General features: G+C 42.0%; 1 protein-coding gene across 2 annotated transcripts in view; it reads right to left on the bottom strand.

Annotated features, from left to right (window-relative positions):
* The window catches only part of LOC138756995 (catenin alpha-2), an 835,014-nt gene that overhangs the window by 443,837 nt on the left and 364,904 nt on the right, over positions 1-26,273 (bottom strand). For both annotated transcript variants that reach the window (XM_069923543.1, XM_069923544.1), the window contains 2 exons: positions 11,645-11,801; positions 3,274-3,474 (listed from right to left, as the gene is read on the bottom strand). In XM_069923543.1, the coding sequence (XP_069779644.1) occupies positions 3,274-3,474; positions 11,645-11,801 (358 nt within the window). The remainder of the gene's footprint in view (positions 1-3,273; positions 3,475-11,644; positions 11,802-26,273) is intronic.

A 26,273-nucleotide genomic window follows, 5' to 3' on the forward strand; every position in this document is an offset into this window, starting at 1 on the left:
CACTCCAAGTGCAGCCGAATCAAAGTATTTCAAAGCTGTACTATGACTTGTTTTCACTGCCCAGACTGATGAAGGCAATCAAGCCAAATGCCTTCCTTACTACCCTATATACTTGTGTGGCCATGTTCAAGGAGCTATAAACCTAGACCCCCAGATCTATCTGCACATCAATATTTTTCACTGTCCTACCATCAACTGTTATATTCCCCTTACATCTGACATCCCAAAATGCAATACCTCACACCTGTCTAGATTAAACTCCATTTCTCTGCAATATCTGTTAAGTGATCAATATCCAATGATGCTCTTTGATCTTCGTTGCCACCTGGAAACATATTAATTCACCCACCTACATTTTCATCCATCACACCATCACAATAAATATCACAAACAACAGGAGACACAACATTGATCACCTCTACTTCCTCAGGAGTTTGAAGAGGTTTGATGTGACATCAGAAACCCTCTTAAATTTCTACAGAGGTGTGGTAGAAAGTGTGCTGACAAGCTGCGCACCCTGTCTGGTTTGGAAACACCAATACCCCTGAGTGTAAAGCCCTCCAAGGGTAGTGGACTCAGCCCAAGATATCCCCACTAAGGAGCACATCTGCAGGGAGCGCTTCCATCAGAGGGCAGCAGCAATCATCAAAGACCCACGCCACCCAGCACATGCTCTGTACTCATTGCTGAGTACAGAGAGAGTTGCCCACAAGACTCGTACCATCAGATTCAGGGACAGCTGCCATCCCTCCACCATTAGACTCCTCAACGACAAACTCAATCGGAGACACATTGAAGAACTATTACTTTTGCACTTTATTGATTTTCTTTTCTCTCCCTGTATTGTACAGAAAGTGTTTGCTTGTTTACATGCTTTATGTTATGTACAATCTATTTTTTGCACACCCAATTCATGGTAATTCTGCCATGCCCACAGGATAAAAAAATTTCAGGGTTGTATGGATGTCATCCATGTACTCTGACAATATAATCTGCAATCTCCATGCAACACCATCCAGCCATTCATCTTAGGTCCCATGCATATGTACCTTCTGGGCCTGCCTATCCTGAGGGCAATTATCTAATGCCTTACTTAAGTCCATGCAGACAACATCCACTGCCTTACCCTTCATCCATTGCCTTCATCACCTCCTCAAGGAACGTATCAATTTTGCAAGACGTGACCTGCCTTGCACAATGTTATGCTGACTGTCGCGCATGACTCTGGCCTTCCAAACGTGCATAAATTCGATCGTTAAGTATCCCCTCCAAAACCTTCGCTGATGCGATGATCACAACTCAGCCATTTCCTCTGACAAGCAAACATTCCCTCCAAAACAAAAAACAGAAAATTCCAGAATGTTGCAGCAAGCCAGGCAGCATCATAATGCAAGGTCACTGATGAGAAGCCATCATTCTCATTCTCTCTCTCTTTCTCTCTCTCTCTCTTGTCCCCCCACCAACACACCACCCCCACCCCAAGAGACTGTTCAACATATCATTTCCAAGAATGTTTGCTTTTATATCATTCTGCTGTTTGCCTCATTGGCATTTGTGTTCTTCCACACCATAACTATATATATACCTGCTTACCAAAGTCTAGAGAATTTAGATCGATGTCCCAAATGTGCAAATTGATAATACTGCCCTTAGCAGTTGTCCAATTTGCCTGCTGGTCCTCAGTTTAGATTTGAAAATGATTTCCCATTCCTGTAAGCTCATCCAATGTTTAAAACTTTCTTACCATCTTTGTGTCCCCTACTCTCCCTCACTGTTTCCTTCTCCTCCCCTTGGTTTATGCTTGAAGAAAGAGCCTGCAGTCAGTACAGCTTTTCAAACTCTTACCCTCAAAAAAAAACCTGTTGACGTCACAAAAATGTATGCTTCTCCTAACCCTAACCCTAATCCTAATTTCGGGATGCTCCCCATGTTTCCCTCAGTTCGGAAGAAATTTTTGGCAAAAGACAAAAAATCTTGTAATTAAATTGTTGGTTCATTAATCTTCCATTTGGATTTTATCAGGTCAACTTGGCCATAGATCCTATTACAGCCCAAGCAACTTCAGTTGATTCATTTTATTGTTTTTTTCCCCCCTTGTTACATGTACTGAAATACAGTGAGAAACTTTATTTTGCCTGCTATTCAGGTAAGTCAACTCAAGTGCATCATGGAGAGCAATAACAGAATAAAAGTGCAGGGTCTAATGTTACAGTAAGTCAAAGATTGCAGGGAATAGTCTTTCAAAGAAAAAATGCAGGATAGGACAAAATCACAAGATATAGGAGCAGAGGTAGGCCAATCGAGTCTACTCCACCATTCTACCATGAGCTGATCCATTCTCCCACTCAGCCTTGTTCCCTGCCTTCTCCCAGATTGGGGTAAACTGCAGGGAAATTAATGTAAGGGTGTCATCTTTCACAAATGACATGTCCATTTATGAGTCTGATAATAGCAGGAAAGACAATGCCTTTGAATCTGGAGGCTGTGCTTTCAAGCTCATGTATATTCAGCCCAATAGAATGGGAGAGAAGGAAGGGTGATCAAGTGAAGGAGTGAAAGAGTAGTAAACATGAGAGAGTAAAAGATTCATCGCTTCTATCTGACTATCACCAATAGTCTTCTGCAAGATGCCCAGCCAGCATCTCTTCAACTGTCAGGCCATCATTTCAATTTAGACTCGCAGATATACATTCAGGCCCTTTCAGCCCGTGAGCCCATACCGCTCAATTACACCCACGATACATTTTTGAACGGTGGGAGGAAACTGGAGCGTTCAGAGGAAACCCACACAGACATGGGGAGAACATACAAACCCCTTACAGACCCAGCCAGATTTGAACCACGGTTGCTGGCACCGAAACAGTGCTGCGCTAACTCCTACGACAGAGCAATTCCAATTCAGCCCTGACCTCTGTGCGTGAATATCACAGTGGAGCCTGCTCTTGCCTCATCGCAATCTCTTTTGATTGACTTGATACTTTGCAGGTAGCAATACAGTTTAAGATGACTGGATTCTGCAAAAGATGCTTCATGAAAGCAAGTCTTTCTGTTGGAAGGAACAATGATGACATCTCAACCCAAAACAATTCAAGTATAAAGATTAGTGAATGGACATTAAAACACACATTTATTTATTTCAGGGAATGATGTTAATATGATACTGAATTTCAATAAATAAGAAAGAGAACATGAGTGGCTTCGATTTATTTACCAGCCAATCTGAAATTAATGAATATAGTAAGAATACGATCAATTTTCTGCAGTTACCCTTACCGGTTTCTGAGAGTAACTTAGTGGACTCCATGACTTTCTCAGTATACACCCCGGGTTCGTAGTTCTCCATTTCAGCACTGATGATGTGGATAACCCTGGCTGCTCGCCCTCGAATGGCTCCAGCTGTTCTATCAAGTGTGTCCACGTCACCTTCCTGGAGAGCTATGACACACTTGTTCACATCCTCCAGAATATGGTTTTCTGAGAGAATTCAAAGGAAGAGATTGAAGGAAACTTCCATCTTTTAAGGTTAAGATGACTTTAATAATTTTTTTAAAGTGCCATGATCTTGACATGTAGGCCAATGGGCAAAAAGGGCGGTGAAGTTGACGCGCTTGTCAATTAAAAAACATGTGACAGTTCTGCTCAACTATTAAAACTTTAACTCTTTGCACACAAGATGATCATTGATTCTTTACAGATGCATCTAGCCCACACTAAAAATCCCAAATATGATTGCAATAAAGTCAGATATGGTGAAATATGAACAAGTCAAAAATTCATCCCTAAGGAGCATTAAGGAGTACATTTAAAGGGAAGACAAAAATAGAGAGATCTGGAATTAATAGTGGGAACTCAAAACCTCAAAGCATGTAGAGCGCGTTGAAAGAACCAAAGACTTGTTGATCCAAACCAAGGCTTTTATAAACTAAAAGACTGGAGCATATCACAAGTAGGTCGACCAGTCCAGAATGACCTGGTCTGGCTAGGAGCAATCCTTTAAGACCTGCCAGTAGGTGTGGCTACACTCTCAGCCAATCACAGTCATCCTACACGACCATCTGTACATAGACACATTGGTGATAGAATCTGTACTATCAGAAAGCATATCACAAGAACACAGCCATTAAAAGAGAGAAGGTATTTGCCTGTGTATATAAGGGGCCAAGGAATCTGCAGATGCTAGAGAACTGGAACAATGCCCTAAAGTGTTGGAGGGAATCAGCATGCATGGAAAGCAATAGGCCATCGACATTTTGGGCCTGAGCCTTTCATCGGTAATGCCAAAAATGGGGAAGATCCCCAAATAAGAAGGTGGAGCGAGGGAGAATGGGGAGGAACATAGATTTGCAGGTGAATGCTGGTGCGAGGGGGAAAGGAAAGGAGCTGAGAGGTGGTGGGTGAAGAACAGAGGGCTGAGGAAGATGATCTCTGGTAGGAGGAAAGGGTGTAGGGAGCTGAAGGAAGGAAGGTGTTGGTGACAGAATGAGAATGGGAAAGGAGTCAGAGGGATGGAGGAAAGCGAGTGGGGGGGAGGGGTGAGAAAAAATAGAGAATGAGTGACTGAGGTTAGATGAAACAGGAACTGAAGGATATGGGTTAGAGGTGAAAGGTGAAATGTTTAAGGGGAATATTAGGGAACCCTTCTTCACACAGAGGGTAGGGAGAGTGTGGAGCGAGCTGCTCTTGACGGTGGTGGATGCAGGTTTGATTTTGACATTTAAGAGAAGATTGGATGGGTGCATGGATATGAGGGGCAGAGGACATCGGTTTAAAGTGAAGGGGAAGACATTTAACAGGAACCTGGGAAGTCACTGTTTTGCACAGATGATGGTGGTTGTTGGCAGGTATTATTACAACATTTCAAGAGGCATTTACTTGGACAGCATTGGTTTAGAGGGATATGGACAAAACACAGGCAGGTGGGATTGGTGTTGATGGGACATTTTGGTTGACGTGGGCAAATTGGTCTGAGGGGCCTGATTCTAATGCTGAATGGCACAAGCTTAAAACATGTGGAAATAGATTTAAATAATTGAAAAGTTTCAGTTTAACTTCACCAAAATACATGTTTATTTCACAAAGTTCAATTAAAAATATGGATCAATTAACATTTTGAAGCCTTCCATTATAACCTGTGAATCCTTTTAATTGCATGATAATCTGTGCGTTAGGGATGTCTGGTGAAGAGCTGAGGGGCGATGCACAAAATATGTCTCGTCATTAATCCAAGGCAAGCTGGGACTATTCCTGGACATAGATAGTAATGAGTGTAGAGCTGTCATTCTCAATGGGGCCCCAGCGCATTTAAAGGGGGAGGGAAGGCACAGACTAAAGTCATAATAAATATTTTTAATGTTTTTTTTTAACGTAGGAGAGAAGTACTGCATAAACCAATACAGAATAAACAAAACTTGACTGCTTTGCAGGGAAAGGGGCCCATAAACTTTGAGGAGAATCCTCAGGGGACATTACGAAAAGAAAAGATGAGAATGGCTGGTTTAGAAGAAGAGTGAGAGATCTGCACAACCTTCCATGAGCAACAGCTCAATTCAGCATATTAAACATACAGAATCAGAATTTATTGTCACAAACAAGTCATGAAATTTGATGTTTTGTAGCAGAATTATGGTGCATTCGTTCATATTATAACCATCTTATAACATTGCTATAAAAAATAAAAAATATTAGTGCATGAAAAGTAAGGCAGTTTCTGTTGTTCATTGATCATTCAGGAATCTGATGGCAGTTGGGAAGAAGCTGTCCTTGTGCCGCTGAGTGCTCGTCTTTAGGCTCCTGTACCACTTTCCCCGATGGTAGCAGAGCAAAGAGGGCGTAGCCTGGGTGGTGGGGGTCTTTGAGGATAGAGGCTACTTTTTTAAGACACCGCCTCATGTAGGTGTCCTCGATGGAGTGAAGTCTGGTGCCTGTGATAATGCAGCCTGAGGTAACAATCATCTGGAGTTTATTCTGAGAGTTGGTGCCTCCATACTAGACAGTGATGCAACCAGCCAGAATGCTCTCCACAGTACACCTTAGGTGATTTCAAAAGTCTTCGGCGACATATGGAATCTCCTCAGTCACCTCACAAAGCATAGCCGCTGGCGAGCCTTCTTTGTGATTGCATCAATATTGAGGCTCCAGGACAGATCCTCAGAGTTGTTGACACTCAGGAATTTGAAGCTCTTGACCCGCTCCACTATTGAGTCCTCAATACGAACTGAGTCATTTTCCACTAATTTGCATCTAAAATCCACAATCATGTCCTTGGTCTTGCTGACGATGAGCACAAGGGTGTTGCTGTTACACCATTCAATGGGCTGATCTATCTCCCTCCTGAACGCTTCCTTATTGACGTTTATGATTCTGCGACAACAGTAGTGCCATCGGCAAACTTGTAGATGGCATTGGAACTGTGCCTGGCCACACAGTCATAGGTAGAGCAGTGGGCTAAGCACACATCCTTGGGGTGCACCTGTGTTGATAATCAGTGAGGTGGAGACGCTGTTTCCAATTCGTACAGAGTGTGGACTTTGGATGAGAAAGTCAAGGATCCAGTTGCAGAGTGGGGTACAGGGGCCTAGAGTTTGTAGCTTCTTGACCAGCACTGAGGGAATAATGGTATTAATGACTGAGCTGTAGTCGATGAAGAGCAGCTGTATGTATGAGTTGCTGTTTTCGAGGTGATCCAGAGCTGAGTGGAGAGCCTGTGATATTGCATGTGCTGTGGAGCGATGTGGAACTTATGTGGTTGTAACCATTTATTTTTAAACTGGGAAGCTTTCCATTCATAAGTAATTTCAGACTTTTCCCATCCTGGCATCTTTGGCAATTCTAGAAATGGTTATAAGACTTTGCTTTTTAAACTACTTTTATTCGAAATGCACCGTTTCAGATGGAGTACTTCCAGTATTCAAATTAAGAGCACTGTCCACTTTGATGTCCTGAACCCATTGTTACCTGATTGCACAGCCTGTAAGGGTAATTGGTAACATGAGGAATTGGAACAATATTAAGGAAAGATCGGAGGAACTGACAGCAAACAGAGTAGCAAACTAATCTGTTTGAGCAACTCACATCTCATGAATGAATAAGAATGAAATAAGTGTAACTTCTTGTCAAATATTGGCATTGCACCTGACTGCAGATGAAGAGAAAACTTAATGGATCAAGATGAAAAACATCCCTCCTCCTTCCTGGCCTAATGATCCATAAATGATTCCTATAATTATTAAGTTAGGAACGATGATGGTTGGTACCAATAAGTTTGCAATCAACATGATAAATGCAGTTATTATAGGTCATTCCAATCTATCAAAAATAAACTGGGAAACCCAGAAATGGATCAATACAAGTGAAATCCAATATAAGTATCCTGTAATGGAGTAAATCATCCCAAAATATTTATATATATTTATTTTAAATTCTGCATGTGAACTATGCATTGTATGTGGATGCTTGTGCACTTTAGTTGAGAGAAATGCTGTTTTGTCAGGTTGTATATGTAGTCAGATGTTATTAAATTGGAACTTGAACTTGGAAACCTGAATGTGACAAAATACTCCATTGTTACTTGAACTGCTGGCGAGCGAACACACGTGATCGGGGACATGTTGGGATGATATCCCAACATATCCATCAGATTGTTTTTCTGGTGAGAGTCGGAGAAAACTTTGACAATCATAGATACAAGTGAAGGCCTTAGGCGAGAGTGGCACAATTCCACATTTTACACTGCCTAGAAGTGACCTTGCACGAGGTGAGACTTTGAGCATATACCAAGGCCATACCCATTCTCTACTTCAGACCTTTCCTTGGTGTGTCTCATAGGAAAGCCTGAATCAGATCCTCAGATATGTGATAAAGTACCCAGCCACAAGTGGGTTAACCCTATTTGTGCTTATTTTAATACAGTGCCAAGCAAGTGATATTTGAATAGCAGCCAGTGCACTAAGCTTATACTGATAGGTTTTCCTCCATTGTATAGCCTTACCAGTTACTGTATATATGAGGCTGGCCCACCCACTTATGACACATCCCTTAAGTCTCCCCCCCTTTCGCCCTGGCCATAAAGGTCGAGTTTCCTCCCCCTTTCTGGCAGTCCTGTACCTGGATCCAGGGCAGCAAAAGTCTTCTGTGCAATAAAGCCTATTGTTCTTGAAGCCTACGACTCTGTGATTATTGATAGAGCCTATCAAAGCTCTTAACTTTAGTGCATTTAACTAGTGCTCCTGCGGCGGCCGATACCCACCTGTACAGTATTCCTGGTGAGAATGCTGAATTTCAGTAGAGCACGATGGATCAAGTAATAGCCCAAGCCCAAGGATTAGTTATTGATCTTCAGAGAAAGCAAATATAACTGCCTCTAACAATGCTCTTCAACAATTCTTACACCCTCTGCTCTCCATCTAACTCATCATCATCTCAACGGTCACCTCTGCTATCTAACTCTCAGGTCACTCAGTGCTGGTGATCTTGGTGGGTACTGGTACTGATATTTTATTTTAATTATTATATATGAAGGCAAGTTTATTCATCATGATACATGTGAATGCTTATCTTTCTATAGAAAAAATTGCATTTTTGTTTTTCTGGATTTGTGGCAATTTTTGTGACATAATCTCCCATGAAAGATAAAGTTTTATGGCATAACAGCACTTTTCACAAAGGGGCATAGAGAAGATGCAGAGAGAAACAGATCAGTAAGTCTCACATTGATTGTTCTGGAATCCTGTGAGATAATATGATAAAATTGCACTAAGGCTTATTCTATCAGTCAGCTTAGGACCAAATTTTTGTCAACAGATTTACAGGAAATGTTAAACAGCTTTTGATGACAACAGGAATTCTCTGGATGTCATATATTTACATTTCAGTACTTCTCTTGATATTGAAAAACATAAAATTGGAGGCACTTTCCTGAATTTAACTCGAAAATGCCCAATTCAGAAAAAAAAACGAAGAAGCTGGTTAAAAATAGCTATCGTGCTAAATTCATAAGGAGTGACTAGATCAATAGAGTGGTCATGTGGCACCCCACCACCGGGACGATCAAGCCGGTGCTCCGGGCGGCGAGCACAACGAATGTCCAGCAGCCCATGCTGCGGCCCTGGGCCCAACAAGTAAACTGGTGGGTGAATGACAAGGGCAGCTTTAAAGGCCATTGACCCCAAAATGGCACAGGACTTGCTGCACAACTTACAGGGCAGGGGCAGCGCGCGAGGAAGAAGGGCATTGTTATTCAGCAATGTACCTGCACAAGGGAAACCTGCTTTTGTTACTATTTTGTGACATCAGCCAAGGGGGCCATGGCAGGAACAATGCAAATGTAAAAGTCGGGCCTGAGTCCTAATAAAACTCAGAACTTAACCTGACTACACTAAGTGTGTGTTGTGGTGATATGTAATTACACCACTTGGTCACCGGGGGTTTGTATATAAAGCAGTCCAGAGCTGCAGGATAGCCTTCCAGGTTCGTCTTGCAGAGAAACTAGACCTCTTAGTGTACATAAAGCTGTCTTATACTTGCACTGCTGGTGTGGTTATTGTCAGTACAATTTAATAAACTAATATGATAGCTACTAGGATGGAAGCTGCTTCTGCTCCAATGTGCATTCCCGATCACCTGGAGACTCTTCCAGACAAATGGAATCCGGGGACGACCAGCACTCATGTGCATCTGAGGACAGAGACGGCGAGGGACCGCTGTACTTGAATCATGGTGGAATGCGGGGAAGACCACAGAAGTTCGATAGGGCAGATAAGAAATGGATAAGAGCCCTGCCTGCCTGTGGGTTCACTGGTACAGGGGCCGCCGACCCTAAACCTCGGTCCAATCAGAAAGGGGCCACTACAAGCGCGGGTGAAAGGATCTCCACAAGTTGCCATGTATGTGCAGAATTCCCGGCCACTCCAGAGCCAGGGAAAGCAGACACCGCTACTTTCACTTCCCCAGCAGCAGTTTCCCCAGACCACAGAGACCTGACGCTACCACTGGGATCCCCCCTAAGCCCGTTGCAAACATCCCAAAGCCAGAGACTCAGCCAAGCACCTAGGTTACTCCTCCAGCAGACACAAGCCTCAAAGAGGTTCTATCAGATGCTCCTAGTATCCCAGGGTCCACCCTTGCTACACCTAAGGGACCAGAGATTGCGGATTAGCCATGTGCTGTGACCAGACCTCCACCAAGAAAGGCCGAAAGGCAGACTGCTCTCCCCACCCCCAGACCACTACCGAGGAGGTCCAGAAGGCAATGGAAGCCATGAAAAATTTTGGACTTATGAACTTACAAACAAGGGAAGCAGGATGGGGGAGGGGTGGCAGGGGGAATAATTTTTTTTAAGGGGGTGAATGTGGTGATATGTAATTACACCACTAGGTCACCAGGGGTCATCCCGATGACCTTGTATATAAAGCAGTCCAGAGCTACAGGCTAGCCTTCTAGGTTCGTCTTGGAGAGAGACAAGACCTCTTAGTGTACATTTTGATAATACAGATTCTATCACCAATGTGTATATGTATAGATTGTAGTGTAGGATGATTGTGATTGGCTGAGAGCATAGCCACACCTACTGGCAGATCTTAAAGGGTTGCTCCTGGCCAGACCAGGTCATTCTGGACTGGTCGAGCTCCAGTCTTCAAGTTAATAAAAGCCTTGGTTTGGATAACAAGGCTTTGATTCTTTCGACACGCTCTACATACATATTCGTTTATTAAAGCTGTCTTATACTTGCACTGCTGGTGTGGTTATTGTCAGTACATCTGTATCTTCTTTCAAGTAGCGCATAGCAACAATTGGTGACCCCAACAGTTTAGTAGGCATCTAAGCAATGAGCGAACAGGCAGCAGTCAACACAGTCTCTCTCAAGCTGCCAACCTTCTGGATGAATCAACCACACGTGTGGTTTGACCAGGCTGAGGCACAGTTCCAGATCCAGCAGATCACAGCAGAATCTACCCGGTACTAACTCGTGGTGAGCACCCTGGACCAGGTCTCAGAAGGTCGGGTGGCCAACTTTATCCAGGAACCCCCAATGGAAGGTGTGTACAGCAAAGTATTCCAACATCACCAACCAGTAGAGGTGAGTGATTCTGCACTGGGCTTGTTGCAAATGTACCTCAAGAGATGACAACAGATGGCAAAGAGCAAAGATTGGGAAGCAGTTTTCATGTCTCAAAGTTGAAAAAGAGGCTTACAAACCTATGGACAAAAGATTCAAATTGGAGTTCTCCATTTCTTGTTAGCTGCAGAAGTTGTCACCAATTGGACTGATACCCAATCGCTTACAACTGAGCTGTCATCAGAAGTAACTCCAAAAAGAAATGTGAGTTCAGGGCACAATGAGGTACATTAGAAAAGATGAATTAAGACATCAGATTCTGAATGATTTATTTTGGCTAATTTCATAAAGTAACAAGTTTAGTAGAAGCCTCGACAATTGTATCTTTAGCATATTCCTTAAGAAACTCGGGTCAAATTTTGTTGGATAATCTCTTCCATGAGAGCATGGTATAATTTACTAAGTGAAAAATAATATATAAATGCAAGTTGAATCCAAATTTCAAGACAGTAGGCTTGATGTCTGTTGTCAGACCAGAACTGGACAATTTAGTGATCTTGCATCTCAAGGCTCATTTGCCTTTCACTGTACCTGAGACGGCCAGAAAGTCATCAACAGAAGTGATGTCATCAACAGCCTCAGTCAGGACTCGTACTTGCTTCTCCCATTGGTCTTTGAAGACATCCATGTTATCTTGGGCAACTTTACTCTGAGGCCTGGCTGCCAGGGTTAGCGCAGCATTAATTACCTGAAAGAAAAAAAAATAACCTCGTCATTAGTTGCAATAAATCATGGAACCATGAAAAGCTGCAACCAAGAAAAAGAGCTAACAGGGCGAATTCTCATTTTTGGTTTGTAGCACTTTCTAATGTTTCTAATGAGAGGACTCAGGGTACAAGGGAATACCCATCCCTGGTCTTTAATCAGTGTCAAACAAATTCTGAGATTAAACAGAGAATGCAGCACCCATGTAAAACACAGCACCTTGCATTGCTGTAAAGGAACAATCCTGATTATTATGCAGCACACCAGAAATTATTCCTGATTATTTATCCTCTTAACTCTGCATTAATTTTCTGCTGGTTTTTTTCTGTATTCAGCATCAATAGGTTAGCTAACATGCAAATAAGTTTAAGCATGTAATTTGAGCTGCACATTTTGTTTTCTGAAAGGAGAAGGAAGAACATGTTGGACACTCTACCTTATCTCACCTTCTGAAACTATGCCACCTTCACGCACCCTCACTCCAAAGTCTGTTCGCTGATAAAGAAACTTACCAGCATAGTACTCATCTACTTATGCAGTCCTGCTCTCGCACAATCTCGCTCTAACTCTCTCTGACACCTGAAAGCTATGTGGCAGCACACAGATGATTATCTTGATGAGAATGCTGAGGTCCAATCCAAACGTTGTCGGAACTCAGCCAGGCTGACACACATTCTGGTCAAGAGAGTGAAGAATAAAATAGGGAAAAGATTGAAGAGAAGGATGGAACCATAAACCTACATGAGGAGGCATAGAAGCAGATTTTTTTTTCTTGCAGTGCCACATTATTTATTTGAACTGATTGTTGAACAAGAGTAAACCTTTCCCTCAGCTTCAGTCACCTGCAGTAGTGTTTCTCCTACAAGCTCACTTCTCTCTTATTTTCATTGCCTTGCCCCTTATCATCTTATACTCATATTTATCCCAGTAGCGCACATTTGCAGACCTTGTGACTTCAGCACCAGACCAGTATGAAATTCAGCACAGCTCAAATCATGAATCCCCTGTTGCCATTCCGAGTGTTTTCACAGGTATGAGAGACTGGCAGACAAGGAACTCTGCAACTTTGAGCTCTGATGTATTAAGGAGCACGCCAAACTAATGGGACAACCTTTGTGAGAGCAGCAGGAGGATTTAATAGTGCTGAGCTTGCAACATGCCCCCTGGAAAAGTAATTGTTTGGGAGAAACAGAAAGCCACAGTATCTGATGACCAAAGATAAAGGTCAACCCAGTAACTATCAAGAAGTCTCACAAAATTTCTTTCAGATAACCTATTATTTTTAAATCATTTTGATATTGTGGTTTCTGCTTCTGAGAGAAAAAGCCCCAGGAAATGTAAATATATCTGTGACAGCAAATGAAAGAACAACATTGTACTTTCCCAAGCAAATAGTTTTCTTCAGCTTTGGAAAACCTGTTTCCTGCAATAAATAAATGCAATTTTCAAAGTTCTATTTTGAAGGCTCATTTATAAAAACAAAAAATGCAGATAATACTTCTTTTCTGAAGTTATTTTGGCATAGATGAGCAATCTGATCTGTTATACACAATCATATGGTCACATCTGTTTAGAAACCTATCACGTTCAAGCACTTTCTGAATTTATATATATTTTTTGGACAAACAGCCCAGAAACAGGCCATTTGGGCCCACCATCCTGTGTGTCCCAATTGCACCCTGTGCAACCCCCAGGACATTTTGAACGGTGGGAGGAAACCGGAGCACCCAGAGGAAACCCACACAGACAGGAGGAGAGCGTACAAACTCCTTTCAGAGAGCGGGGGATTTGAACCCCGGTCGCGATCGCTGGCACTCTAACAGTGTTTCGCTAACCACTTCGCAAACCGTACCGCCCAAGGGAGAGTGAATACTCTGAGTGTTACCTCCTCCAGGCACATAAACCAAGAATAAAAACAGAAAATCCCAGAAATACTCAGCAGGCCAACGGGTCTGTGGACCAAGAAATAGCATTAATGGTTCCAGCTGATGATACGACACAGTCATAGAGCCATGGAATCACACAGCAAGCAACAGGTCTGTGAGCATGTGACATTCTAGTCCTAGGTGCTTGCATTTGGTTCATGTCCTTCTAAGCTGTTCCTGTCCATATATTTGTCCATTTGTGTTTTGACCATCATTGTAAAATACTAGAAGCCAGGAGAAACTATAACATAAATGGCAGCACCACTGCTGAAACACGAGTAAAGAAGGCTTCAATGTTAATGACCTGTCTGGAAGAGATCGATATAGAAAGAGATGAATGAGGGAAAAGGAAAGAGTGAGCATTAAATAATGCTCATTGTGAAATCGAGTGAACTGCAGTAGCTAGAAATCTGAAATAATTGTCTGCTAAATATGAATACTTAAAATGACCTAAAAAGAGGAACATTGGTATATTGAGTAGATTATTTAAAGATAACAGGAATGGGCATCAGCGCTTGACGTCCTGCTTTGCGGAAACTGCCAAAATGTTTGGCCTGGAAGTCAGCCTGAAGAAAACTGAGGTCCTCCATCAGCCAGCTCCCCACCATGACTACCAGCCCCCCCACATCTCCATCGGGCACACAAAACTCAAAACGGTCAACCAGTTTACCTATCTCGGCTGCACCATTTCATCAGATGCAAGGATCGACAATGAGATAGACAACAGACTCGCCAAGGCAAATAGCGCCTTTGGAAGACTACACAAAAGAGTCTGGAAAAACAACCAACTGAAAAACCTCACAAAGATAAGCGTATACAGAGCCGTTGTCATACCCACACTCCTGTTCGGCTCCGAATCATGGGTCCTCTACCGGCACCACCTACGGCTCCTAGAACGCTTCCACCAACGTTGTCTCCGCTCCATCCTCAACATCCATTGGAGCGCTCACACCCCTAACATCGAGGTACTCGAGATGGCAGAGGTCGACAGCATCGAGTCCACGCTGCTGAAGATCCAGCTGCGCTGGATGGGTCACGTCTCCAGAATGGAGGACCATCGCCTTCCCAAGATCGTATTATATGGCGAGCTCTCCACTGGCCACCGTGACAGAGGTGCACCAAAGAAAAGGTACAAGGACTGCCTAAAGAAATCTCTTGGTGCCTGCCACATTGACCACCGCCAGTGGGCTGATAACGCCTCAAACCGTGCATCTTGGCGCCTCACAGTTTGGCGGGCAGCAGCCTCCTTTGAAGAAGACCGCAGAGCCCACCTCACTGACAAAAGGCAAAGGAGGAAAAACCCAACACCCAACCCCAACCAACCAATTTTCCCTTGCAACCGCTGCAATCGTGTCTGCCTGTCCCGCATCGGACTGGTCAGCCACAAACGAGCCTGCAGCTGACGTGGACTTTTTACCCCCTCCATAAATCTTCGTCCGCGAAGCCAAGCCAAAGAAGAAGAAAAGAAAGAACAGGAATATCCATTTCATCTTCCTAATACTGTTTAACATCCACAGTCTCCTTTGTAAAATTATGATGGATAAAAATCAATCCTTCTTTAAACTTAAAATAAAACCACTTAGCAAACATATTGCAAGATTTCATACTTACCATAATTATGCGTGTATAATGCGTTTCAAGTATAATGTGACCCCCCCCCCCATTTTTTGAGGGGAAAAATGGAGAAAAATTTTAACCCCCGTGTATGATACAATCTCCTTACCCTCGCCCGCCCTATTCGCGCTGCGCCCCTCTCCTCCTCGCCCGCCTGATTGGCGCTGCCGTCTCTCTTCCCCCTCGCCCGCATAATTCACACTGCCATCTATCTGCCCCCTCGCCCGCCCAATTCGCGCTGCCATCTCTCTTCCCCCTCACCCGCCCGATTCATGCTGCTGTAAATATGCGTGTATAATGCGACCCCCTACTTTGAGCTCAAATTTTAGTACAAAATTTTTCATATTTTACACGCATATTTATGATCATCCAAATACATGTGGTATTTTATAAAAAAAGAAAAAAAAGTAAAGAAATACAAAAGAAAGAAAAACCTCCTATCAATCCCACCAACCCACCACCCTCCTCCCCCCAATCCCCAACAAACTAAAAATGAAAAAGAGAAAGAAGAGGGACTAGAAAACCACAACAGGAGAACTTCACTTTCTAATACCTTTAAATATATAAATGTTTATAGAGACCTATAAGAGAATGGCAATGTTTGAGATTCATTTAAACTTTAATACCTAAAATCAATCCTTTTTCATCTCAGAACACCTTAAGAACATTGGATCAAATCTGGCAGAATGAAAATATCTGCATGTGGAAGGTTTTGTGATGCTATAAGATTCACACTAGCTTAACAATGATGTAAATTTCGTTTTAGGTCAAACATTGGTTCAACTTCAATTAGGATGCTTTAATTTTTATGTAGTCCACCAAAATATAATGAAACAACTGTTTGTCAATAGATCAACAGCCTGCCAGGCGTTCAGGAGAAGTTTGAGTAAGAACATAAATTTGCTTACAGTAATATTGGCAATATTGAAATTGGTAAGTGTTGTACCTGTAAAATTGATGATTAACTCCCTGTGTGCTGTGGTATCATTTAATTATATCACTGGACTTGTTTACTCATTTGTTCAGAGGGTAACGTGCCACTGCATATGGCAAACATTTGGAAGTCTTGAGTTTTACAGCATGGAAACAGAGCTTTAACCCACCATGACCATCCCAACCAAGCGAACTCACACTCATCCCATTTGACTGCGTTCAGCCCACATTCCCTCCAAACCTTTCCTTTCTATGTAACTGTCCAAATGTCTTTTCAACATTACAATTGTAGCTAGTTCTTCCACTTTGTAAAATGAAATATTTTAATTTTTTAAACTTAAATCTTTTTAAAAAAAATTTAGACATATAGCACGGTAAGAGGCCATTTCAGCGCCCTTCCACTAACCTATACCATCTAACTACACCCAATTGACCTACGTCGATATATTTTGAAGGATGGGAGAAAGGAATCCCATGTAGTCACAGAGAGAATGTATAAACTCCTTACATAACCGCAGGATTCAAACCCTAGTGGCTGGTGCTGTACAACATTGAGCTAATCGCTAAACTAACTGTCTGGCAGCTAATTCCATACTCACCATCTACGGTGTGAAGAAGATACTCCTCAGGTCCCTTTAAAATCATTCCCCTCTCACTTTCCATCTATGCCCTCTTGTCTTAAATTGGCCTTCTCTATAAAATGGTTATGACCATTTACCTCATAATTTTATCAACCTTTATGAAGATCCTATGCTCCAGGAAGGAAATGAAACAGTCCACCAATTGAGCACTGGCGAGATTGCTCCATTACATGAGCTTTGTTCACAAAACTTTGACTTTCTTTGTACACCTAGACCCTCCGGACGTGGTGGAGATTTAGCAGTTGTGTTTATAAAAAATTCAAGTGATGTTTATTGAATTCTAGTTATTTCTCTACCTTTGAAGTCCAACAAATTAAAGTGGGCCTGGTCAACCCCTTTTTAATTGTTCTTGTATATGGCCCACCAAAAATACGTAAAGATTTTATCACACAATTCGCAGACTTCCTTTTAAACTCTATGACCAACTTCAATCGAGTTCTGATTCTTGGTGACTTCAATATCCATGTGTCTTCTCCAAATTAGCCCCTTGCAAGTGATTTTATGCATTTAATTGAGTGTTTTAATTTAGAACTGCTTTCAAATGGATCCACTCATAAGCTAGGCCATACTCTTAACCTAATTCTTTCATCTGATTTATCAATTAGCAACCAAGTATTAATTGATACCTGTGTGTTGGACCACGTAGTTGTAAACTTTCAACCTATCCTTGCCTTGCTCCCCTGACAAATCTTGCCTTCCTATATGCTACTCTCATTACATTAACTCGTGGATTGCTAATAAGTTCTCAGAGACCCTTATAGCAACTCCAAATACATCCATTATTGAGGCATCCCCCCCCCCCACCTTAACACTGAGGAACTTACTTCCCTATTAAATACCACCTCTTCTTCTATCTTGAATACTGTAGCCCCACTTAAAGTGAAAAAATCCTAATCTTAACACTGCATCTTGCCTTAATGATATCACCAAATCCCCAAGGACAGAGTGCAGGATAGCTGAACGCGAGAGATAAAGCGGGATAAACTACAAATTTCCGACAACATTTTGAAGAACAACCTGCAGATATACCAGGAAGCAGTGAAAGCCAAAAGAACAAAATATTTTGCTAAACTAATTTCCAACAGCCCCCATAATCCCAAGGTCTTGTTCAATACCATCAACTCGGTCGTTGGACTCGCAACCAATACCAATGCATCCATTACCAAATGCAAAGAATTTTAAAAATTGTTCATAAACAAAGTTGAGAGCATCAGAAAAAAATTCCCCCCTCCCCCCACCGCACTGTAGAACAGAGTCAGCCTTACTAAAAGTGTATAATGACCTGCTCCTTTATATTAACTCAGGTAGCTCTGCCATTCTAATTCTTGTGAATCTTAGCGCAGCCTTTGATACTGTGGATCAAGCTATTTTAATAGATCATCTCGAGTATGGGGTCGGTGTCAATGGCCCAACCTTGAAATGGTTCAAATCATATCTTAATGACAGGACTTTCTCAGTTAATATGGGCAGATTTTTGTTTTCTTCAGCCACCCTTTCCTGCGGGGTCCCACAAGGGTCTCTTCTAGGCCCCATTCTCTTTTCCTTATCCATGTTTCCCCTTGGACATATCATTTCTTTCCACCTGATACACCAATGAAACTCAGCTCTATCTCCCCTTGAAATCTAATGACCATTTAAAGGTATCCAGCCTCACTAACTGTCTGAAGGACATAAAGGGTTGAATGGCTCAAAACATCTTACAGTTGAATGAAGGCAAATTTGAGGTTATCCTATTTGGTCCCTCCCTAATTCTACCAAAATTATCTCCAATAGTCTTGGTAACTTCTCCACGCTCATGAAATCCCACGTTAAATCTCTCAGTGTGATATTTGATTCCACCTTCAAGTTCGACAAACAAGTTAATGCAATAGTAAAAATTAGCTTTTTTCAGCTTCGCACTATTGCCAAAATCCGATTATTCCTTTCATTTAACGATCTTGAGAAAGTTATCCATGCCCTTTAGACTATTCTAATGCTCTCTATACTGGGATTAGTCGGTGTTCATTATCCCGTCTGCAACTGGTTCAGAATGCTACAGCCAGACTCCTAACAGGTGTTAAGAAGAAGGACCATATCACTGCTATTCTGGCCTCCAGTACAGTTCAGAATTTATTTTAAAGTTCTCATGATTATCTATAAAGAGTCCCCTCTTATATCACGGATCTCCTAACATTTTATTCCACTTCAAAACTCGGCTAACTTGGGCACTTGGTTGCTTTGCACTCAAATTATAAACTCAGAGGTGATTGCGTGTTCACTGTTGCAGCCCCCAAACTGTGGAACAACATTCCTCCTTCTACCCCATCAGCCCCTGCCATCCACTCTTTTATATCTAGATGGAAGATGCACTTTTATTCACGGACGTTTTTACTCCTCCTCCTCCTGCACCTGATTGTTACCTTGTGTTCTAACCTCTCGTATTCGTTTTATTCGGTACTTTAAATAGTTGCCTTGTTGTGATGTCTTTTTGACCTGTGCAACATGAGTTGCTTTAAATGTGCCATATAAATAAAAAAACTAAATTAAACTAAACTAATTCACTTAGTTCAATTCAATTAGTCCAGAAATCAGAAACTTAGTCATTCATTTTGTGAGATAATAAGATGTTAATAATAATAATGATTGCATTGCCTACACATTGTACAATGTAAATAGATTGAAGATTCAAGGTTCAATTTATTGCCATATAATAAAGACAGAGCAATATTACACAGAATTAATTTTCATCTGCTGTAAGGCAGATTCGCCATCGGCAGAAATTGCCTGAAGCACCTTTTGTAGTCAGAGAAAAAGAAGCAAAAGCTAGTCCCCCCAGCATCACCGACTATCCGTGGATTCACCTCCAATGCTGCCGCAGCCCTCGCAGCCACACAGAGTCCAGCCCAAACCATCAGCAGCCAAAAGTCCAGATCCAAACCTCCAACACTACTAGGAACCGTTCAGCACCCTTTCGCATCCAATTTCTGAAACATGCTATCCCTTCAGCCAGACTTGAGTCAGTCTCCAATGGTCCGCAGCCTGGCGTGAATCCCTTGACCATGGTCGACAGCAGCCCACGGCCTGCATGTGTCCCTTGCCTTGAGTCACCCACAGCCCACCGTCTGTCTGATTCTTCAACTGCAGAAGCCCTCGCTGGTCCTCCACCATGGTCACTATCCCATGTGTCATCTTCTCTGCTTCTCCTTCTAAAATTGGCGGGGGGTGGGGGTTGGTGTGGGGATGATCTCCCTGTTTTGGGTGCCCTGCACCAGTCCTCTATATCCCGGGAATCTGTAGCCCCTTGGGCTGCTGCCAATCATTGTAGTAAATCCTGCAAATTCAATATTTTTAAATCAAACTACCAGTGGATCCATTTGTAGACATTTAAAGCCTCTATAGAGCTGACAGCAGTTCGATGGGCGATTGGACACCATGGGAGTACTGTGCTTTCAACCACACAGATACTTATATTGAAAAACTGAAATAGTAAACTATAATATTAAACTAATTTAGTTAAATTAACTACATGGTTAATGTGTGAAGACAACATTATTACCAAGCCAGCAACCTGGGTTTGAATCTGGTGCTGTCTGCAAGGAGTTGCGCATTCTCCCCATGTCTGTGTGGGATTCTTCAAGGTGCTCTGGTTTCTACCCACATTCCAAAGATATATGGGGTTACAAGTCCAGAGGACCCCAAAACCCAGCAGAAATTCACCAAGACAAAAGGCTACTTAAACAAAAGTTGCTTTTAATTTTTTAAACATATAAACTTATTACTATTAACTTAACTCCCGTCTAATTCTAAGCACATGTTTGTAATGTGTATATGTTCAGGAAAGTTCTTTGATTCACCGTCCAATCTCACTTCTCATTCCGCCAAGTTCACTGGTTGCAGGCAATTCTTATACTGTGTACACATTTACGAATTTCACCAGGTTCTTGTGCTTAAAGGTAAATGGTTACCGCTCAGGATGGTTCTAGTTGGTTTCAGAGAGAGATTTGTTGCTCGTTAGACACACACAAACTGATTTCCTCCAATCAGTACTTCAGTGACTTGCCGAGAAAACTCGCCCCATCGTGGGTTTTTCAAATGATAACCTCCTCTTTTAGGTCACCACAGAGTTCCTCTTGTTTCCCTTATTTCAGGAAAAATACTCTAGGCAGCCATTTCCTCTTGTAAGGACTACAAGGCATTTTCAACAGGCTGAACTCAGAACACACAACCGGTCTTCAAAATGAGGTTTTAACAAGCTAGCAGGGCTAACCCAATTCTTAAAAATATTTAGCAGCACTTTGAGCCTGCACTGTTTATTTGCACCTGCTTTTTAAAATTCCACTGTCTTTTGCAAGGTCACTGGTGCCTGCAAGACTGGCTTCAGTCCTTGCATTTTAATGAGATGTGAAGTGTTACCCTGTTTGTGGTGAACTACACTAAACACCCCAGAATCTATCTCTTTTTTTAAAACATACTTATAAATATAATACAACCCGTAACAGTAAGTTAATTAATCACATGGGTGCATTTGCGTGGCACAGGCTCATAGGATGGAAGGGCATTTTACTGTGGTGTATCTCTAAATTTTAAAAATTAAAATTATAACATTAAAAATTAAAATAGACAATAAATACATAAGATAGAATAAATATTAACCAGTAATTCTTATGTAAATAAGACTTGCAATAGTGCAGAGAACCCATGTTTAGTGTACACAGGGGAGGTTCTAGATTTTGATAGCTATTGGAGTGGCAGAATATAGATATGTTATGATGTCCCATGAGAGTTGTAGTCTATCTATAGCGCACCCCCCCCCCTCCAGAACCAGCACTATCACATGATAGTTTTTTGGGAGGTCGCCCCCCCCCCCCCACCTCTGTTTTGGACTGGTGGAGTTTTGTCAACATTAGCAGGTTTGAGCCTATCAATCGTGAATGACAAAGGCTGCCCAGCAATGTCCAAGATGCAGGTTGATCTTTTTCATCTTATCCCCCTGTATGGTTCCTCATATGGCAGCTGCAAGGGCTGTCCATGTGTTCCTCTACATATGAACACGTGTTCACAGTCCTTCAGTTCGTGTGGTAGAAAAAAAAACATATTTGCCATGCAAAGATTATGATACAGAGGATAATTTGCCTATGGTATCCCTTAGTCTGGTCTGAAGCTCTTTGGGATCTTTATCTCTGTGTGGAACAAATTCCCCTGAGACCACCAAAGGCGCACCATACACAAGCACGGCAGGTGAAGTGTGAAGATTCTCTTTTGGAGTTGTCTTAATGTTGAGCAACACCTACGGTAATTCGTCTGCCCTTTAAAGACTGTCCAAATGGGCCATTAAGGCGGATTTAAGGTGATGACGGAATCATTCAACCATCCCATTGGACTGCGGATAATAGGCGTTTGTATGATGAAGCCTAGAGCCAAGCAGATGAGATAAGGCTGTCCATAACGAAGATGTAAATTGAGGTCCTCTGACAGAAGTGATGTGTGCCAGTAGGCCAAAGCGAGCCACCCAGGAATTAATGAATGCTCATGGACAAGAGCCAATAGAAGCATCCGGCATAGGGACTGCCTCAGGCCATCTCATGAAGAGATAGTGGTAGCCTCATGTATCTGGAATTGATCCCACAATGTCCACATGGACATGGTTGAAGTGGAGAGATACCAGTGGGAAGGGTTGTAGTGGTGTTTTTGTATGCCGATGGATTTTGACTTTTTGGCAAGCTACACAAGATCTGGCAATTTGCATGATGTCTTTCTTCAGTCCATGCCAAACAAATCTATTTGAAATCTCATGGATGGATGAGAAAGACCATGGACAAAATGAAAAATGTGACATCTGCATGAAGCTGGAACCACTGACCATGGATGTCTTGTTGACAGCTTGCCATCGGCATTGATATGCACATCCTTCCATTGTAGGTTGGTTACTGAGGTGGGATATGACTCCATCTCACCATCTTGTGCTTGGGCAACAGTGAGAGCTACAGCTGATACCTCAAGTGCAACTGAGCGGGAAAGTCCATCAGCCACTACATTGTCTTTTCCAGAAATGTGCATTATTCTGGTAGAGAATTCCGAAATGAAGGATAACTGCCACTGTTGTTGAGCTGACCAGGGTTCTGACACCTTTGAAGATGTGATGGTCAAGGGTTTATGGTCTGTGAAAATGGTGGTGTCTGCCTTTCAAAAAGTAACAGAAATGACAATGGACAATGGAGCTCTTTATCAAAGGTGCTGCGCTTTTGTCGGCCTCATAGTGGTGGCAGCTAAAGAATGCCAATGGCTTCCATTGTCCATCGCCATACTGCTGCAGAGCGTCCCCAATGGCCACATCAGATGCATCTGTTGAAAGGGCAGTGGCTTCGTTTAGGACTGAATAACTGAAAATGGTTTCTTGAGCTAATAGTTCTTTTGTCCTTATGAAAGTATTTTGACTTTCATCTGTCCACTGAATAGATTTTGCATTACCAGACAGCAGAAATGAACAGAGGCTTCATAACATGAGCCACTGCTGGAAGGAATTGATGATAAACATTAACCATGCCCAAGAACTCTTGCAGACCTTTGACAGTGGTTGGTCTGGAATATTCATTAATGGTGTCGATCTTGGAAAGCAGTGGAACCATGCCCTTGTTGTGATTGTATGCCCCAGGAATTCTATGGACTGTAGGTCCAAATTCTCGCAGACGTCTAAAGAGTGTACACAGATGTTCCATCTGCTCTTCTTTAATTTTGCTGGTGACTAATATGTTGTCTAGATAAATGAAGACATTGGTCATGCCATGCCCTACTGCATCCATAACTCTCTGAAAGGTCAGAGCTGCATTTTTTAACCCAAAAGGCATACATAAATATTCAAACAATCAGAAAATGATGTTTTCAGGATGTCGTCTGGTTCCACTGGCACCTGTTGATTTCTATGCACCAAATCTACTTTTGAAAAAAATTTCATCCCATGCAGATTCACTGAAAAGTTTGGAATATGGCGAATAGGGTAGCGAACCTATAGAGGTGTCTTATAATCACCTCAAGAACTCCATTCTCCCATGCGTGTTTGGACTAAATGTAATGGAGATGCCCATGGGCTGTCGAATCTGCAAATTATCCCCAGCTCTTCTATTTTGTTGAATTCTTGTTTAGCTCATTGCAGTTTCTCTGGTGGCAAGTGATGTGCCTTAGCATGAGTGGAAGGACCCTTGGTAGAAATATGTTGAGTTACTCCATATGTAACTGTCTGGTGGTCCTCTCTCTGTGGGATATGCCATATATTTGCAGCAGGATCACTTTTTAGAGTGTCATACTTGTGCTCTCCAGGCTCTGGTGGATCCCGCAAGATGTCACCAACTTGCTTGGCAGTGGCTTGGACCAAGGCACTGATGAGATGATAATAGCGAGTCGTGTCCACCTCGATCTTCCTGAGATGAAATTGTGCCTCAGCCTGTTGAAACCACAGCTCTGGTTCCGCCGACCAGAAGGGTGATAGCTTAACAGCCACAGCTGCAGTATCCAGTGGTCACTAATTGTAGCCACGTAAAATGCAGTAGTGGCTGATGAACGCCATATAACGTCACACACAGTTGCTGGTCAATCAAAACTCGTTTACTCGAATCACGACTGAATTCTTTTAAAACCAAACCACGCTCGCCACGTCCTGATGTTATGATGTCCCATGCCTCTTCGCAAGACTTCTGGGAGTTGTAGTCTATCTATAGCACTGCTACACCATTTTTACCTTATTTTGCCTATGTGAGCCTTCAGACACTTAGAAGTTGACTTACAATTCTTCTCTGAAAAGTCCAAGCAAATAATTAAATTAAATGGGCAATTAGGGAATCAAAATAAATGTCAACTTTTCCATTGATACCCACAATGAATAGATTATCACCAGAATAAAACAGAAGGTTTCTTGGGTTAATCTACCTACGGAGGTAAAAGCAGTGAAGGATACTGATTCACAGATATTTATACGATCCGAAAACCAATTGCAATTAATCCTGGGGTTGTTAATGTAAATGCGACTTGACGCTTCATTGTTCCATGATGGAAGTATGTGGAGTGCACTGCCACACATGAAGGATGGAATGGACCTTCACCAAATTTGGTTCACTGAGCCAAAGCCCAAGACTTGAAACATAAGCACAGAAATTGGGAGTAGTTTAAAATTTGCAGAATCATAGAATTACTTCACCCCAGTTCACTTTGCAACGATTTGTGTGAAGAACAGCTTTTACATTGCAGTGAACTGAGATATGGAAGAGAAGATCAATGTGGGGTGATACATTGGCAACATAAGTGGAAGGCAATCTTCTTTAATGGTGGAGCAATCATAACAGAAAGTAGACCAAATTTGACCGGAATCAAAAAAAAAGGTATTTTTAAGGACACTGATATTGTAAACAGCAGCTGGCTTCTTTAAAGTAATGACATACTTTATCACAATTAGATGGTCAACTATCAACTTGTTGCTTGGAATATTGGATATAGTGAGTATCTAATGGATGGACACTTTAGGCAATGAAATAAAATCAGATTTAAATGGCTTAATTGCAAAGAAGCACAAGCGTATGAAAAGCCTGAAATAAATATTGCTTTTCTATCCAATTTAAGTTTGGATATTCCCATTGTTTTTCCATTCACTGATTTTTTTTAATCTAAATCTAAATTCTATTTATACTACAGCTAAAGGAATTTACTGCACAGCTTTTGCATTTCTTTACGTGCTGATTGCATAGTGTGTTTGGAAGTTCGGTTGCAGGAATTGCCCTGGGAAGATGATCATTTTAGTTACTGCTTTCATACCCATGTTCAGATCAGTTGCATCACTAAAAACAACTTGGACTCTGGAGTTTCTTAGTTTATTCTCATTGGACATAGGAGGTTGAGAGGTGTCCCAATAGAAGTTTATAACATTATGAGGGCCGTAGATAGGGTATTTTTTTCAAGGGAAGAAGAGACTAGAATTGGAGGGTACAGGTTTAAGGATAGAGGGGAGAAATTTAATTGTTATGATATTTTGGAATTCCTTCTATACCTTTCAAATGTTCTCCATCCCTTAGATCCTTAGCAGAATCCATGCAAATTTAATTCTGACTTCTTGATCATCTTAAGATTTTAATGCTACAGCAGATGGTACTTTCAACTTCCAAAGCCCCAATTTCTCAGATTCCTTCCTTAAATTCCTCTGTCTCCTTATCCTCATTTCACAAACACTTTAGTTCAAATTCATTATTATCTGACTAAACAGATACAACCAGACAAAACAATGTTTCTCCCGACCATGGAGCCCACACTTAAACAAAAGTCTGCTCATCAACAAAATCAGTGTTATCTGTTCAAGCATTAAATTTTTTGGCTTGTATTGTT

The sequence above is a fragment of the Narcine bancroftii genome, chromosome 3, assembly GCF_036971445.1.
Source record: "Narcine bancroftii isolate sNarBan1 chromosome 3, sNarBan1.hap1, whole genome shotgun sequence".
Taxonomy (NCBI): Eukaryota; Metazoa; Chordata; class Chondrichthyes; order Torpediniformes; family Narcinidae; genus Narcine; species Narcine bancroftii.